Below are 13,423 nucleotides of genomic sequence, written 5' to 3' on the forward strand. Positions count from 1 at the left end.
TTTCCAGGATATTTTCTTGCTTCACTCCCTTACCTTTGCTCCTTCAAGTCTTTGCTCAAATACCTCCTTCTCGTCCAGACCCACACTCACAGCCTTTTAATGCTGCAGCCTGCCCTGCTGGGTCCTTCCTGTCCCCACGCTCCTCAACCCCTTACCCTGTGCTGCTCTTTTTTTTTTTTAATTATATATTTTTAGTTTGAAAATAATCTCAAACCTAAAGAAAAGTTGCAAATACAGTGCAAATAATTTTTTTTCTTGCATAATTTGAGGGAAAATTGCTGACGGGATACCACATCACCTCAAATACTTTGGTGGGAATTTCCTACAATCAAGGACATTTTCATACTTAAGCACAATACAACCTTCAATATCAGGAAGTTAACCTTGATATGTTTCTAGCATTTAATCCTCAGACTCCATTCAAATTCCACCAACTGTCCCAATAATGTCCTTCACAGCATTAAAGGACATACTGGATCCGGACTTGGATCCAGTCCAGAATCAAGACCAGAATTAGGCATTGTATTTAGTTGTAGTTCTTTCGTTTCTTTCAATCTGGAATTGTTTCTCAGTCTTTCCTTGGCTTCATGACCTTGACACTTTTGAAGATTACAGTTACTCTGTAGAATATTTCTAAATTTGTGTTTATCTGGTGTTTCCTCATGATTTTACATTCAGGTGATTCATCTTTGCAGGAATATCACAAGAGAGATGCTGAGTTTCTCACTCCATTCATTCAGGTAGCAGTTGATTTCATTTTGTCCCATTACTGGAGATGTTAACCTTTCTCACTTGATTAATCTCGTATCTGCAAACCTTCTCCACTGTGAGGTTAATTGTTTTCCCCTTGAAATTAATAAGTATTTTGTGGGGAAGTACTTTGGAACTATGTAAATATCCCATTCTTCTTCATCAAATTTTTAATTTATTCATTTATTTATTTACATCAGTATGGATTCTTGTTTTATCCAATAAATCATTGCTATGGACTGAATGTTTGTATCCCCACCTCCAAATTCACATGCTGAAGCTCTAACCCTCAATGTAAGGTATTTGGAGATGGGACCTTTGGGAGGTAATTAGGGTTCAATTAGGTCATGAGGGTGGGAACCTCATGATGGGATCAGTGACCCTATAAGAAGAGGAAGAGAGGAAGATCTTGCTCTCTCCCTCTTTATACATAAGCACAGAGAAAACGCCATGTGAGGACACAGTGAGAAAGTGGCTGTCTGCAAGCCAGGAAGAGGGCCTCACCAGGAACCAACCCTGCTGGCACCTTGATCTTGTACTTCCAATCTCCAAAACTGTGAGAAAATAAATTTCAATTGTTTTAGCCACCCAGTGTATGGTATTGTGTTATGGCAGCCTGAGCTGATTAAGACAGTCATTATTAATGGGCCAGTGGGAGCCCATTCATTCTGGCTCCTGTGTCCTTTTGTGTTATCTTCATCATTATTTCAGCTTTCTTTTCTTTCTGACATAAGATATTCCAGGTTCATTTTGTACTTTCCCTGGTCCAGGCCTAGAATCAGCCATTTCTCCAAAGAGTCTTGGTTCTATTAGTGGAACATGGTATTTAGAAGCCAATATCTGGGCGCTAGATGTGCTCATTACTACTGGCATGTCACACCCAGGCACGAGTTTTGCGCACACACACACACACACACACACATTTGTAACTATATTTATTTCTCTATTAAGCTATATATTTAGAAATCCAATAGTTCACACTAATCTCTACAATTCCAATTCAATATGACTGGGTCCCTTTGGTTTTCTCCCTTTCCTTATTTGTAACTCTTTTCTTCAATAGTGACCTGTCACCCATTACCTTTAATATGTTTACTTATTTGATCAACCCTTCTATGTAATCAAATTCTCATTGCCACTCCCTTCCAGGCACAGATCTTTCTTCAATCCAAATGCCCCATGTGCATGCCCTATTTGCTCTACTCAAGCTCTGACAGGGAATTCCCTGGTAGTCCAGTGGTAAGGACTCTGCACTTTCACTGCTGAGGGTGCGGGTTCGCTCCCTCGTCAGGGAACTAGGATCCCACAAGCCACGTGGCTCTGCCAAAAAGTTAAAAAAAAAAGAAAGAAAGAAAGCTCTGACACCTCACAACCAACCTTCTCCCACTTGGGTGTCTCCTTAGCCCACTTCGGCCCCAAGAGCCCATGCCAGCTGCCCTCCTTACCTGACCTGGTCTCTGACACTCTGCACTGGACCATATCCCACCCACCACCACCACGTGGATGCTCTCCTCACTTTGCTCAGGCGCCTATGCTAGGCCTTTCTCCTCCAGGGTGTCCTCATCACCCTGCTCTGACTCTGACACACCACACCAGGCTGCCCTGTGCATAGCCGCCCTCATTGCCCTGTTCAGGCTCCAGCTCCCAGACTGCCCACCTGCATGGATGTCTGCCTCACCTTTCTTGGCCCCAATACCCAGCAACAGGCCTTGTCCTCATGTGAACTCCTTTCTCCCCTTACTTGGGCTCTTACACTCCAGGATGAGGCACCCATGTGTGTGGGGACCCTTCTCTCTCCACACAGGCTCTACCTCCCCACGCTGGGGCTTCCCTTGTGTGGACACTCTCCTCACCTAGTTGGGCTCCGATATCCCACACCAGGCCACCCCTCCACGTGGATGCCTGTCTTGCTCTGTCCCACCTAATGGTTTTAAGACTGACAAGAAGAGAAGGGGAATGCTGCTCTATTCTTTACTGTTCCAAAGCACTTATAACTTTTCTATTAGTCTGCTAGTTTTTGCCATTAGTTTCACCATAACAAAATACCACAGACTGGGTGGCTTAAACAACAGAAATGTATTTCCTCACAGTTCTGGTGGCTGGGAGGTCCAACATCAAGGTGCCAGGAAATCAGGTTTCTGGTGAGGCCTCTCTTCCTGGCTTGCAGATGGTTGCAGTAAGACTGTGTCCTCAGTCTTTTCTCTGTGCAGCACAGAGAGAGAGAAAGCTCTCTGGTGTTTCCCCCTCTTCTTATGAGGACACCAGTCCTAATGGATTAGCGCTCCATCCTCATGACCTCATTTAACCCTAATTACCTCCTTAAAGGCCCTGTCTCCTGATATAGTCATGATGGGGGTTAGGACTTCAACACATGAATCTGAGGGACACAATTCTGTCCATAACATCATTCTAACAGGCTTTCTACGTTGCTGGTTTACTATGTTTACTGTTTATCACATCCTCCTCTCCAGCCCTGCATGTCAGCAGTTAAAGGTGCTCCTCACCTGCAGGATCTTGCCTCTGGCTCAGGGTGGCAACCCCAAAACCTGGAAGGGCAGCTGGAGGAACTCCTACATATGGGCACAGAGACACGTGTGTCTGAGGAAGCTCACGTGGGGAGCCTCACTCCCACTCTCCTCTACCCGTCAGACCTCGGGCAGGGAAAATCAGAATTGCTGGGACCAGGTACAAACGGTTTATTTTTCTGTAAAGATCAAAGTACAAAGGGGTGGGGGAGGGCAGCTGGGCCTGGAGGAGCAGCAGTGGGCAGGCCCCAGGCCCTGGCTGAGGCCAGAGGAGGCCCTGGAGACTGCCCCAGGAGTAAACAGGCGCTGGAGGTGCAGCTGGTCAGGGCGGCCTCCAGCGTGAGGCTAGAGAAGAAGCAGGGGAGGCGAGGCAGAAACCCACGACCTGATGGGGTCACACAAAGCCAGGCTTCATGGATGACCGGTGGCAGTTGGGGCAGCTCCGCGTCCCGTTGTTCTGCAGGCACCTTGGGAAGCAAAGGGCCCTGTCCACTCAGCGGGCCTGTCCTCCGATCCCGGGCCTGGCCCTCTCTCCTCCCCCCTCCTCTGCAGGTGCAGGAGGTATCCACAGCCCCCAGGCTCCTGCCAGCAGCCCTGCTGGCCCCTCGCACTCTGCCTGGGGAGGCCTCCAGGGCAGAGCCTGGGCTGGGAGTCAGGAGGTTGTGATGGAGGCAGCTCTGGCCCTGGGCATCTAAATCCCATGACCTTTGAGATGCCTGTCTGGTCCTCTTTGGGGAGAATAACAGAATATCCACTTCATAGGGCTGCTGGGAGGATTCAATGAGTTAATAGGAAACGCTTAGAACAGGCATGGGATGCCGAAAGCACTGTGTAAGTCTTTGCTGTTCGTATTACTATTGTGACGAGGCCCCAGAGAGGCCCCGAGTGCCTCGTGCCCACCGGCAGGGCACTCACCTGAGGTGGAAGATGTGGGAGCAGGGCAGAGCCTGCAGCCGGCTATTCTTCTCGCCTATGGACTCGCCGCACAGGCCACAGTAGAGCTCTGTCTCCTCCACGCACTCGTGGAAGCGCACGACGTGGGCGCGCAGCTCCCGCTGCAGACCTCTGCTGCGGTAGATGCTCTCGCTCAGGCAGTGCAGCTTGAGCTGGCCCAGCTGGGGCCGGTGCGGCCAGGTGAGCGGGACGTGGGGATGAGACAAGTCAGTGCTAGTGAGCAGCTGCCCTGCTTCCCTCCTTGCCCAGCCCAAGAAGCTGTCCCCACAGGGCCACCGGGTGGTCAGTACACAGGGGTCCTGTCCTGGCTGCATCCCTGCCTTGCTGGTGGGCCTAGGAAAAACGTCCTGCCCTCTCTGGGCCTTGGTTTCCCCTCACGCAGAAAGGAGGTAGGTGAGATGGGTGATCCTTACTCCTAGAACCCGCTGGGGACTCCATGTTTTTGAAGGATTTTATTGACCAAACCTGCTGCACTGACTTCATAATAATTAATTTTCTTTCCTGTTTTTGTTAATTAAATACACACAGCAGCTCATCAGCACTTCTGAAGAGCCCGCGATATCTGAGTAAACCGGAGCAGCTATCATCCAGCCAAGGCACATATATCTGGCATGTTAATTGGACTGTGCACCTGATCCCTGAGAAATGCACATCTTCTAGAAGACTTTGAGAAACACTGAGGTTATTTTCAACATTTAAAGGTTTGGATATGATTATCAAATCTGGAGAGGCCACATATACTATGAAAGGAACACGGGCTTTGGAGTTAAGACAGACCAGTTACCAGGTGTGGGACCTTGAGCACATCTCTGAGCCTCACTTTCCTCATCTGTAAAATGGGGCTTGCTGTACCCACCTCGCAGGGAGCCAGTGAGGCCTGGAACCGATACCTAGAAGAGCCCTGTGATGCCCACCTCTGTATGAGTGGAGGCCACTGTTAGGAGTTTTAATGACCATCAAGACACCTCTGAGTAATTCTGATATCCCCTGAGCTATGGAATTCTTGCCCTGCCCTCCAAAGTGCTCTCTGGGTGGAAGAGAAACAGCCAGGATCTGGGAATGATGGGGGCAGCTCCTGGAGATCAGGAAGGGCTCAGGGCATGAGCAGGCTCAGGGGGGCCTCCCCACGCACCCAAGATCCCACCTTGGGCTCTTGACTCCAGACCCAGCAGACGGACTCAGTTCTGACCTTGTTCCCCACCTCCTCGGCCAGGTCCTGGGCTCTCTCGATGGCATCCAGAGCCTGGAAGGTGAGCACAGGCCAGGGCTGCAGGCAGAGCTGTCTGACAGAGGCCTTGGCTCACAGGGAAGGGAGGGGTAGGGAGGGGTGGCTCTGGGGAGGGCAGCACCGCTGGGCAGCTGCCCTGTGTGTGAAGGTAAGAAGAAAAGGCTGGGGTACAGTCACCAGAGCTGCCTCAGTTTACTCAGATATAGAATGGGAAGAACATTCCTATTTCACGAGGTGTCGTGAAATCATAGGAGGCGGTTAAAATGTCCTGAGTGCAAACCCCAGGCCTGGCCCTTTACTAGCTGTTTGACTGGGCAAGTCATGGACCTTCTCTGAGCCTGGAAAATGATCTGGAATCCCCTGGCCTCATGGGACTGGGGTGAGGCTGATGTTAGACAAAGTGTCTGAAGGAGTCCAGCCCAGAACCAGACCCACACATTGTTGGTTGACCTACTGGCCTCAAGTGGGAGCACTGGGGAGAGCTGGGGGCTGCAGGAAAGGGGTCCACCTCACCTTGTCCAGCGCCTTCCTGGCCACCCAGCACTTGGCCACACCCAGCAGCACCTGTACCTGCCCCAGGCGGTTTCCAATCTCGGTCATGATGCTCATGGCAGAGTCGTACCTAGGGAAGGCTGTCTGCACAGCCAGGTCAGGGGTGGAGTCAGGCCAGGCCAGGCTCGCACCACCTCCCCCTGCATCCCGGTGACCTCACCTCCAGGTCCCCACGGCTCCGGTGGATGTCAGCAAAGCAGAGCAGGCAGAGTGCCTGCAGTGGCCGGTCCCCATGCTGCAGTGCAATCTTCATAGACTCCTGTGACAGAGGCCGGTCACTCAAACCTGCTCGTCTGCCCCCCACCACTGGGGTGCCTTCACCCATTGGGCCCCTCTGATGGGCAGTCCAGGGTCACCAACATCCTCAGAGCCCAATATACCTTTCATGGTGCTGAGGCCCATGCACTGAACCACTGAGGTCTGACAGCACTGGAAACTGAGGCTCTGAGAACAGAAGTGACTTGACCAAGGTCACCAGGTTATTAAGTGGCAAAGTTGGGATTCGAACCCAGATCAGTGGAACTCCAGAGACTGGCTCTCTTCCTACTTAAAGTGCCCCATAAGGGCACTTTTTTTGGCAGCGGTGGGGGGGGCAGAGGGAAGTGCCCTCCCCTGAAAACAGACTAGAAGGGAATGAGGTTTGGGGCAGGGGGACTGGGGAACAAACACATCCTTCAGGGGCTCAGCTGTAGAGAGGAGGGGCCAGGGGCAAGGCTTGGGGGCCTCAGTGGGCTGAGTTGGCAGGAAGAGGCCCTGGGCCCAGACCCCGCCTACACTACCACCCTCTAACTGCCCCCCTTCCCTGCTGCCCCACCTCACAGCACTCCATGGCACTGCCCAGGTGGCCCAGCAGGCGATACGCCACAGCCATGTGGTACTGGCTCATGGCCCGGTACTTGAGGCTCCAGCCTTTGCCATAGTCGTTGACGAGCTCTGCAGCCTTGCAGGGGAAGAACAGGGCTTTCTCGTAGTCCTGCAGGGGACACAGGCAGGGGGTGGGATGGGAGGGGGCACACTGAGTGGCAGGAGCTGCCCCTAAGAGGAGCGCTCCACTGCGTGTTCATTCATTCATTCATTCATTCTGGTGTCCAGGGAAAGCGTGATCCAGACAGAGGGAACAGCCAGTGCAAAGGTGTGGGCTCCATGAACACAGGGGTTTTCATCTGGTTTGCCGATGTATGGCAAGAGCCTAGCACAGTTCCTGGCACTTAGTAGATGCACAGTAAGTATTTATTGAATGAATGAATGAACGAATGAATGAGAAGGAAGAAAATACAGTTGGCTTCTCCTCTCACCCAGTCCCAGTTGGGCCCCTCGGCTTCAGAGACACACAGAAGGGTGGTGGTGGGGATATCAGAGCCCACTCCAACCCCACTGGAGTTTGCCTCCTGGCACCCAGTCATCACTGAATGTTCGGTGACTGCCAGCACAGTCAGCTCAAATAACATTGGGACAGACTCACTGAGGCAAAGAAATCATCCTCTCACCCTTTCTTTCTCCTCAAGCTTCCAAATGTCTTCTCAACCTGTCCATTATGAGGGCATGAGCTCACCTTATGCACCATTAAGAAAACAGAAGAGGGACTTCCCCGGTGGCGCAGTGGTTAAGAATCCGCCTGCCAATGCAGGGGCCCTGGTCCAGGAAGATCCCACATGCCGCAGAGCAACTAAGCCCGTGCACCACAACTACTGAGCCCGCACGCCACAACTACTTAGCCTGTGCGCCACAACTACTGAAGCCCGCGCGCCTAGAGCCCGTGCTCCACAACAAGAGAAGCCACTGCAATGAGAAGCCTGCGCACCACAACGAAGAGTAGCCCCCGCTCGCTGCAACTAGAGAAAGCCCGCGTGAAGCAACGAAGACCCAACGCAGCCATAAATAAATAAATAAATAAATAAATAATTTTTTAAAAAGAGAAGAAAATCAGAGAGGGGCTCCCTTATCCACCTTATCCGTCAAACCCACCAGATCTGTTCCCGCTCTGCCTCCTTCCTGCTACTCCCTGCTCCTATCAAATTAAATATGACCCCCCTCCATGTGGGCTCTGGAACCCCCCTCCCCAGTCTCTTTCTACTGAATCATTCCTATCAATGTAAAACCACAGCCTGGCATTTCTTATCTCATTTGAAAACAAAAACAAAAATAAAAATCAAATAACCTTCTTTGACCTCATGTCCCATTTAGCTACAGCCCCACTTCTCTGTTCTTTTTTGTAGAAAACCTATTTGAATTTTAATTTAATATCTAACAAGTTAATATGACCAAAAGAGAACTCTCAGTAACCCTAATAAAAATCTGTTCCTAACCTACTTAATTTGTACTATGTACTTTTTATTAATTAATTTATTATTTATTTATTTATTTTTGGCTGCATCGGGTCTTAGCTGTGGCACGTGGGATCCTCGTTGGCGCATGCGGACTCTCGGTTGCGGCACGCATGCGGGAACTAGCTCCCCGACCAGGGATCGAACCCGGGGGCCCCCGCGCTGGGAGCACGGAGTCTCACCTGGACCACCAGGGAAGTCCCTACTATGTACTTTTTAATTTGAAGCCATGTAAATGTTTTACAGACTTTAAAATATTAAATTTAATTTTAAAAACCCTAAAAATAGAAAATGGAAACAAATGACCTTAACTGTATATCATTATATTAATATTATAATCAATTCTAATCATAAGTATATAAGTATATATTATAATACAATCAAGGTATATTATAATATTATATCATAGTATATTATGATTGTTTTATAATATATATTAATATATTATATATTATATATGTTATATATTAATATAGCCATACAGAAAAGTTATTATTTCAAAGGACCTTAAAATATATACTTGAACAGTTCAGCCATAGTGGGTTATATTATAAAGACAAAAGAATGGCAAAGAAATCAAACCTCATTCGTCATTTTTTTTTTTTTTTTTTGAGTAAGACAATATTGGTGTTGTCTTTTGAAATTATTTTATGTACTTTGTAGGATAAAGTAAATATTTAGAAACCAAGATTTTCAGTCTAAGAGAAAAGAGAATCAAGTCTGAAATGAATCAAGGAAAATCCTGAAACATTGGATTTGAATTGGAAATATCAGTATGAAGTCCAGTTGTCCTCACAACGGGAGAGATTTAGTAGCAACAACAACCCAGTAGCCACGAGCATCCTGAGAGCCCACGTTTGGTCTTTAAATACCATTTCCTACTAAAAAAGGACCCAGAGGAATGGCTGGCTCCAGGTTTGGAGCAGGAAATAGAGTGGGCCCTCTGTATTCGAGGGTTCCACATCCTTGAACTCAACCAACCGAGGGTTGAAAATGTTGGGGGAAAAAAATCCAGAAAGTTCCGAAAAAGCAAAACTTGAATTTGCCACACACCAGTTTATATTTACATAGCATTTACATTGTATTAGGTATTGTAAATAAAGATGATTTGAAGTATGGGGTGGAGGGAATGTATGTAGATTTTATGCAAATACTACACCATTTTATATAGGAGACTTGAGCATTCCCGGATTTTGGTGTCCTGGGGGATCCTGGAACCAATCCTCCGCAGATACCAAGGGACGACAGTACACAAAATGAGTGTGGGACAGGCTATTGTGCCAGAAAACAAGAATGCTTTCTTCAAAGACTAAATGAAGTCTCGTCAAAAGGACACAGGAGCCATATTGAAGAGAATTCCACTGACTAAAATTAAGATAATATGAGCATCAAAAGGAACAATGATTGCAACTGACTGACGAGTACTGAATATTTTTTTAAATCCATGATTTCACAACGATACTCCAAAAAGAGGAAGCAAAACAAGTAAGTGTGATCATTGAAGGCAACTATCACATCAACTCATTATTCTGGAAAGTGGTAATTAAAGGAAAGGGAAAAAGTATTTATTCTGCCTTTCCATAAGGAACTGTATTTCAGAGTAATCAACTAGCTCCAATTAATGAGGGAAAGTTCTTCCTTATAGAAAAATCCCAGCTAATAATTGCAGAAGGCATGATAGAACTTGGAAATCACCATTTCATGAGAGTTGAAATGAAATAATTGATTCAGGCAACAAACATCAATGGATGCTCAAACCATTACGGAAAATGTTGTTGCAGAACTGAATATTCACAGCCAAAGTGTCACCCCACAAGTTAACCTACTGGTCGTGAAAGGAAGACGGCAAAGCTGAAAACAGTGGGATCAGGTGGTCACTCCCTTAACTACCGATATGATGTAATATGAAGCACACAGCCTCGCTTGTATAGTATTCTCACCAAAAATGCGTGACCTAAATCTTACCAAGTCATTATGTAAGTTCTAGTTCATAGAGAGTAATGGAGACAAAGAAACAACTTACATGACTCCTTGAGGAAGCAATGAGACAAAGAGATGGAACATTCTACAAGGCAATTAATCCGGCTTCTTCAATAAACCATGGAAAATAAAGGGAAGGGTAGGAATTTTCCATAGAAAGAGGCTTGGGAGACATAATAACCACTGCAATGTGTGGTTCTTGTTTGTGTTCCAATTCAAACAAGCCGAGCATAAAGGCATATTTTCAGGATAAGTAGAGAAATTTAAGAGATAATTGTTCACTGTGGTGTGTGTGATAAATAGTATTGTGATTATGTAAGAAAGTGTCCTTATATCAGAAAATGGTCTTTTTTTTTTTTTTTTCCAGAAATGCATACAGAATTACTTCGGGGTAAAATATCATGATGTCTATAATTTTGTATCACAACACTTCAGTGAAAAATATGTAAGTCAAATATGGCAAAATATTAATAATCGTTAAATCTAAGTAGTGGGTATATGGAGATTCATTATATTATTCTCTCTGCTTTCCTGCACGGTTAATTTTCTTCATAATAAAAAAGGTTATAAAACACCCCTATCCCTCTCCAATCCTACTGCATCTCACTGAATGGCTTCCCCATACATCTAGTTGCTGAAAACAAAATCGTCAGTGTGGTCGTGGATGACTCTCACTACCTCATACTTCCACCTCTGATCCCTCAGCATTTACACTCTCCAGGATTTGTAAAGCAACTACTATGTGCCAGGCACTAACATCCCCCACGGGCCAAGCACAGCCTACATGCCTAGGGGGAAAGAGAGCAAATGCTCAGGACCAAAAGCCTGAGGTCACTGACCCCATCAGTTTCTTCCCAATCTGCCATCTCTCCTCCCCCTTACCTCTCTGACCCCACCACCGCCTACCTTCTTCTCACACACCTGCTGCAGCCATGCTGGCCTCCATCCTTCCTGGAACATACTGGGTAAGGTCCCCCAAGGGTAGAGCTGTGCTTTAACTGTTCCCTCTTTCATTCTTTTGCCAGATTTCTGCATAGCTCACCCTCTCATCTCCTCCAAGTCATCAGACATCACCTCTACAAGGCCTTCCATCCACCCTGTTTGAAATTGCAACACGTCATCCTCAGCACTTCCAACCCCCTTTCCCTGCTCGCCTTTTTCCTAGGCACTTTCCACCATGCTGTATACTTGATTTGCTGATTGCATTTATTTGTCTTTCTCCCCCAGCTAGAATGCAAGGTTCATGAACCCAGGGACTTGTCTGTTGTTTTCACTGTTGCACCCTAGGCCAACAGTGCCTGGGATATCATAGATGCTCAGTACATATTTGATGAATGAATCCTTACAACCACGCTGTAAGGTGGGTTCCATTCTCCTTCATTTCATAGGTTCAGAGAGGAGCGGTGACTTGCCCAAGATCACATAGCAAACACGTGGCAGTACAGGTTCACGGCCTGTCCTCACATAGGAGCTTCCCATCCCCCCAGGAAGTCAGACAGATCAAGGCTTGAATTCTGGCTCTGCCCCCTGGCCATGTCTTTACGTCCTGGCTGTCTTTTCCCTCCCAGGCTTCCGTCTGCCTCATCCCTACCTAAATGGGAGGACTGAACGAGGTGATGCAACAGGGAGCGTGGCTCACGGGAGACTCTCAGGGAGCCCGAGCCTCTACCGCCCTCCCTGGGGGACCGGGCCCACCTTGACCTGGGCGTAGAAGCTTCCCAGGCTGCAACAGACACGGCACTCGAGCATGGTGTCATCGTTGTTGTGGGCATAGCGCAGGGCCTTCTCGAAGCTCTCCAGGGCCTTCTGGAAGAGGCTGAGGCCCAGGAAGGCGTTGCCCATGCTCAGGCTGACCTGGCCTCCGAGCTGGGTGGCTGCCCTGGTGCCGGGCAGGCCGAGGCAGGTCTTGCAGTAGGAGATGGTCTTGTGAAACTCGCACAGCTTCTCGTTGCTGCGCGCCAGGTTCAGGTAGCTCTCCAGGAGGAAGTCGGCATCCTCCAGCTCCCGAGCCGTGTCGATCTGTACCACAGCAAACTGCCCGCCAGGGTGGCAGGCCGGGAGCGTCAGCCTGGACCCTGAGCCTTGGACCCGAGCCTCCGTCCCTCCAAGCCTCACAGCCCAAAGCCTCAGGCCCAGAGCGTCCACCCCCGGCCTCAGATGCGTTCCCTGCTCCCCAGTCCCAGAAGCCCCAGAAGCTGCAGCCCAGGAGCCTCCACCTCCCAAACCCAGACCCACAGCTTTCACCTCTCCATCCTGAGCCTAGGTCTGCAGTCTCCACCACCCACCCGTCCCCAGCCTCAAACCTGGAGCCAGCGCCCCCTAGGCTCAGACTCAGAACCCCAAACAGGAAGGCTGGAACCTCGACTCTGAGACCTGGCCTTCAGCTCCCCGAAACCCTGAGGCTGAGAACCTCAGTCTCAGAGCTTCAAACACCAGAGCTCAAGGCCACAGGCCCAAATCCAAAGCCAAGACCCAGTGGGTTCAGAGCCTCAGGCCCCAGCCACTAGCCTGTGGGATACAGGGGAGCCTGAGGAGGCGGGAGGGGGGCTGGGAGGCCTGGGAGAAATCCCGCCCCGGCCCCACCCTCCCAGTCCGGCCGCAGCGCTCCCACCTTCAGCATCTCCTTATAGCGGCCCATCTCCGAGTGGGCCGTGACCAGGCAGCCCAGCACGCGGAAACGCCCCACGAGGTCCGAGCTCTTCTCCAGCACCTTCGTCCACACCTGCAGCGCCTTCTCTGTCTGGTTAGACTGGTATAGCTGGAGCCCCTTCGCGATCTGCTGCTTCGTCTGGTCCTGCCCCATCCTCCCAGCGCCCCGAGCCCCCTCCAGAGAGACCCTGGTGGCTCCGTGCCTCTAGACACTCATGGCGGGGGGCCCACAGCGCCAGCTGCCCACCGAGCCCCCAGAAGGAGCAGGGCCTGGATGGAGAGCAGGCGCCACCCTGCGAACAAAGCTGGTCCGGCCGCTGTCCGCAGCTGTCCCTGCCAGTTGGGGCCACGTGGCCGCCAAGGAATGTCAGCCACAAGGTTACGCGGGGCCTCTGCCACACCCACCCCCGAGCTGGGAGGAAGGTGCCTGCCCCCCAGGCATCCCCTTGGGCGTCTCTTCA

At 49.5% G+C, this 13,423-nt stretch overlaps 1 protein-coding gene across 2 annotated transcripts; it reads right to left on the reverse strand.

Moving 5' to 3' along the window:
- Positions 1-3,669: 3,669 nt before the first annotated feature.
- On the reverse strand, positions 3,670-13,116 carry RAPSN (receptor associated protein of the synapse). 2 transcript variants are annotated; one of them, XM_061203309.1, is made up of 8 exons: positions 12,925-13,116; positions 12,009-12,347; positions 6,824-6,982; positions 6,170-6,268; positions 5,971-6,093; positions 5,419-5,472; positions 4,191-4,390; positions 3,670-3,742 (listed from the first exon to the last, which is right to left on the reverse strand). In XM_061203309.1, exons 1-8 carry the CDS (start codon positions 13,114-13,116, stop codon positions 3,670-3,672), a joined length of 1,239 nt encoding a protein of 412 aa, XP_061059292.1. The 2 variants fall into 2 exon arrangements, with proteins under 2 accessions (XP_061059292.1, XP_061059293.1); XM_061203310.1 differs by lacking the exons at positions 5,419-5,472; positions 5,971-6,093.
- Between the last annotated feature and the right edge of the window lie 307 nt (positions 13,117-13,423).

The sequence above is a fragment of the Eubalaena glacialis genome, chromosome 10 (genome assembly GCF_028564815.1).
Source record: "Eubalaena glacialis isolate mEubGla1 chromosome 10, mEubGla1.1.hap2.+ XY, whole genome shotgun sequence".
In the NCBI taxonomy this organism is placed as follows: Eukaryota; Metazoa; Chordata; class Mammalia; order Artiodactyla; family Balaenidae; genus Eubalaena; species Eubalaena glacialis.

Bases quoted from the DNA above. Each gene is read 5' to 3' on its own strand.
- RAPSN (XM_061203309.1), bottom strand. From the start codon at position 13,116: ATGGGGCAGGACCAGACGAAGCAGCAGATCGCGAAGGGGCTCCAGCTA. The intron at 5,473-5,970 runs GTGAGGTGGACC...CTCACCTTCCAG, and splicing joins CCAGGAAGGCGCTGGACAAG to GCTCTGGATGCCATCGAGAG. The intron at 3,743-4,190 runs GTGAGTGCCCTG...TTGCTTCCCAAG, and splicing joins TCCCACATCTTCCACCTCAG to GTGCCTGCAGAACAACGGGA.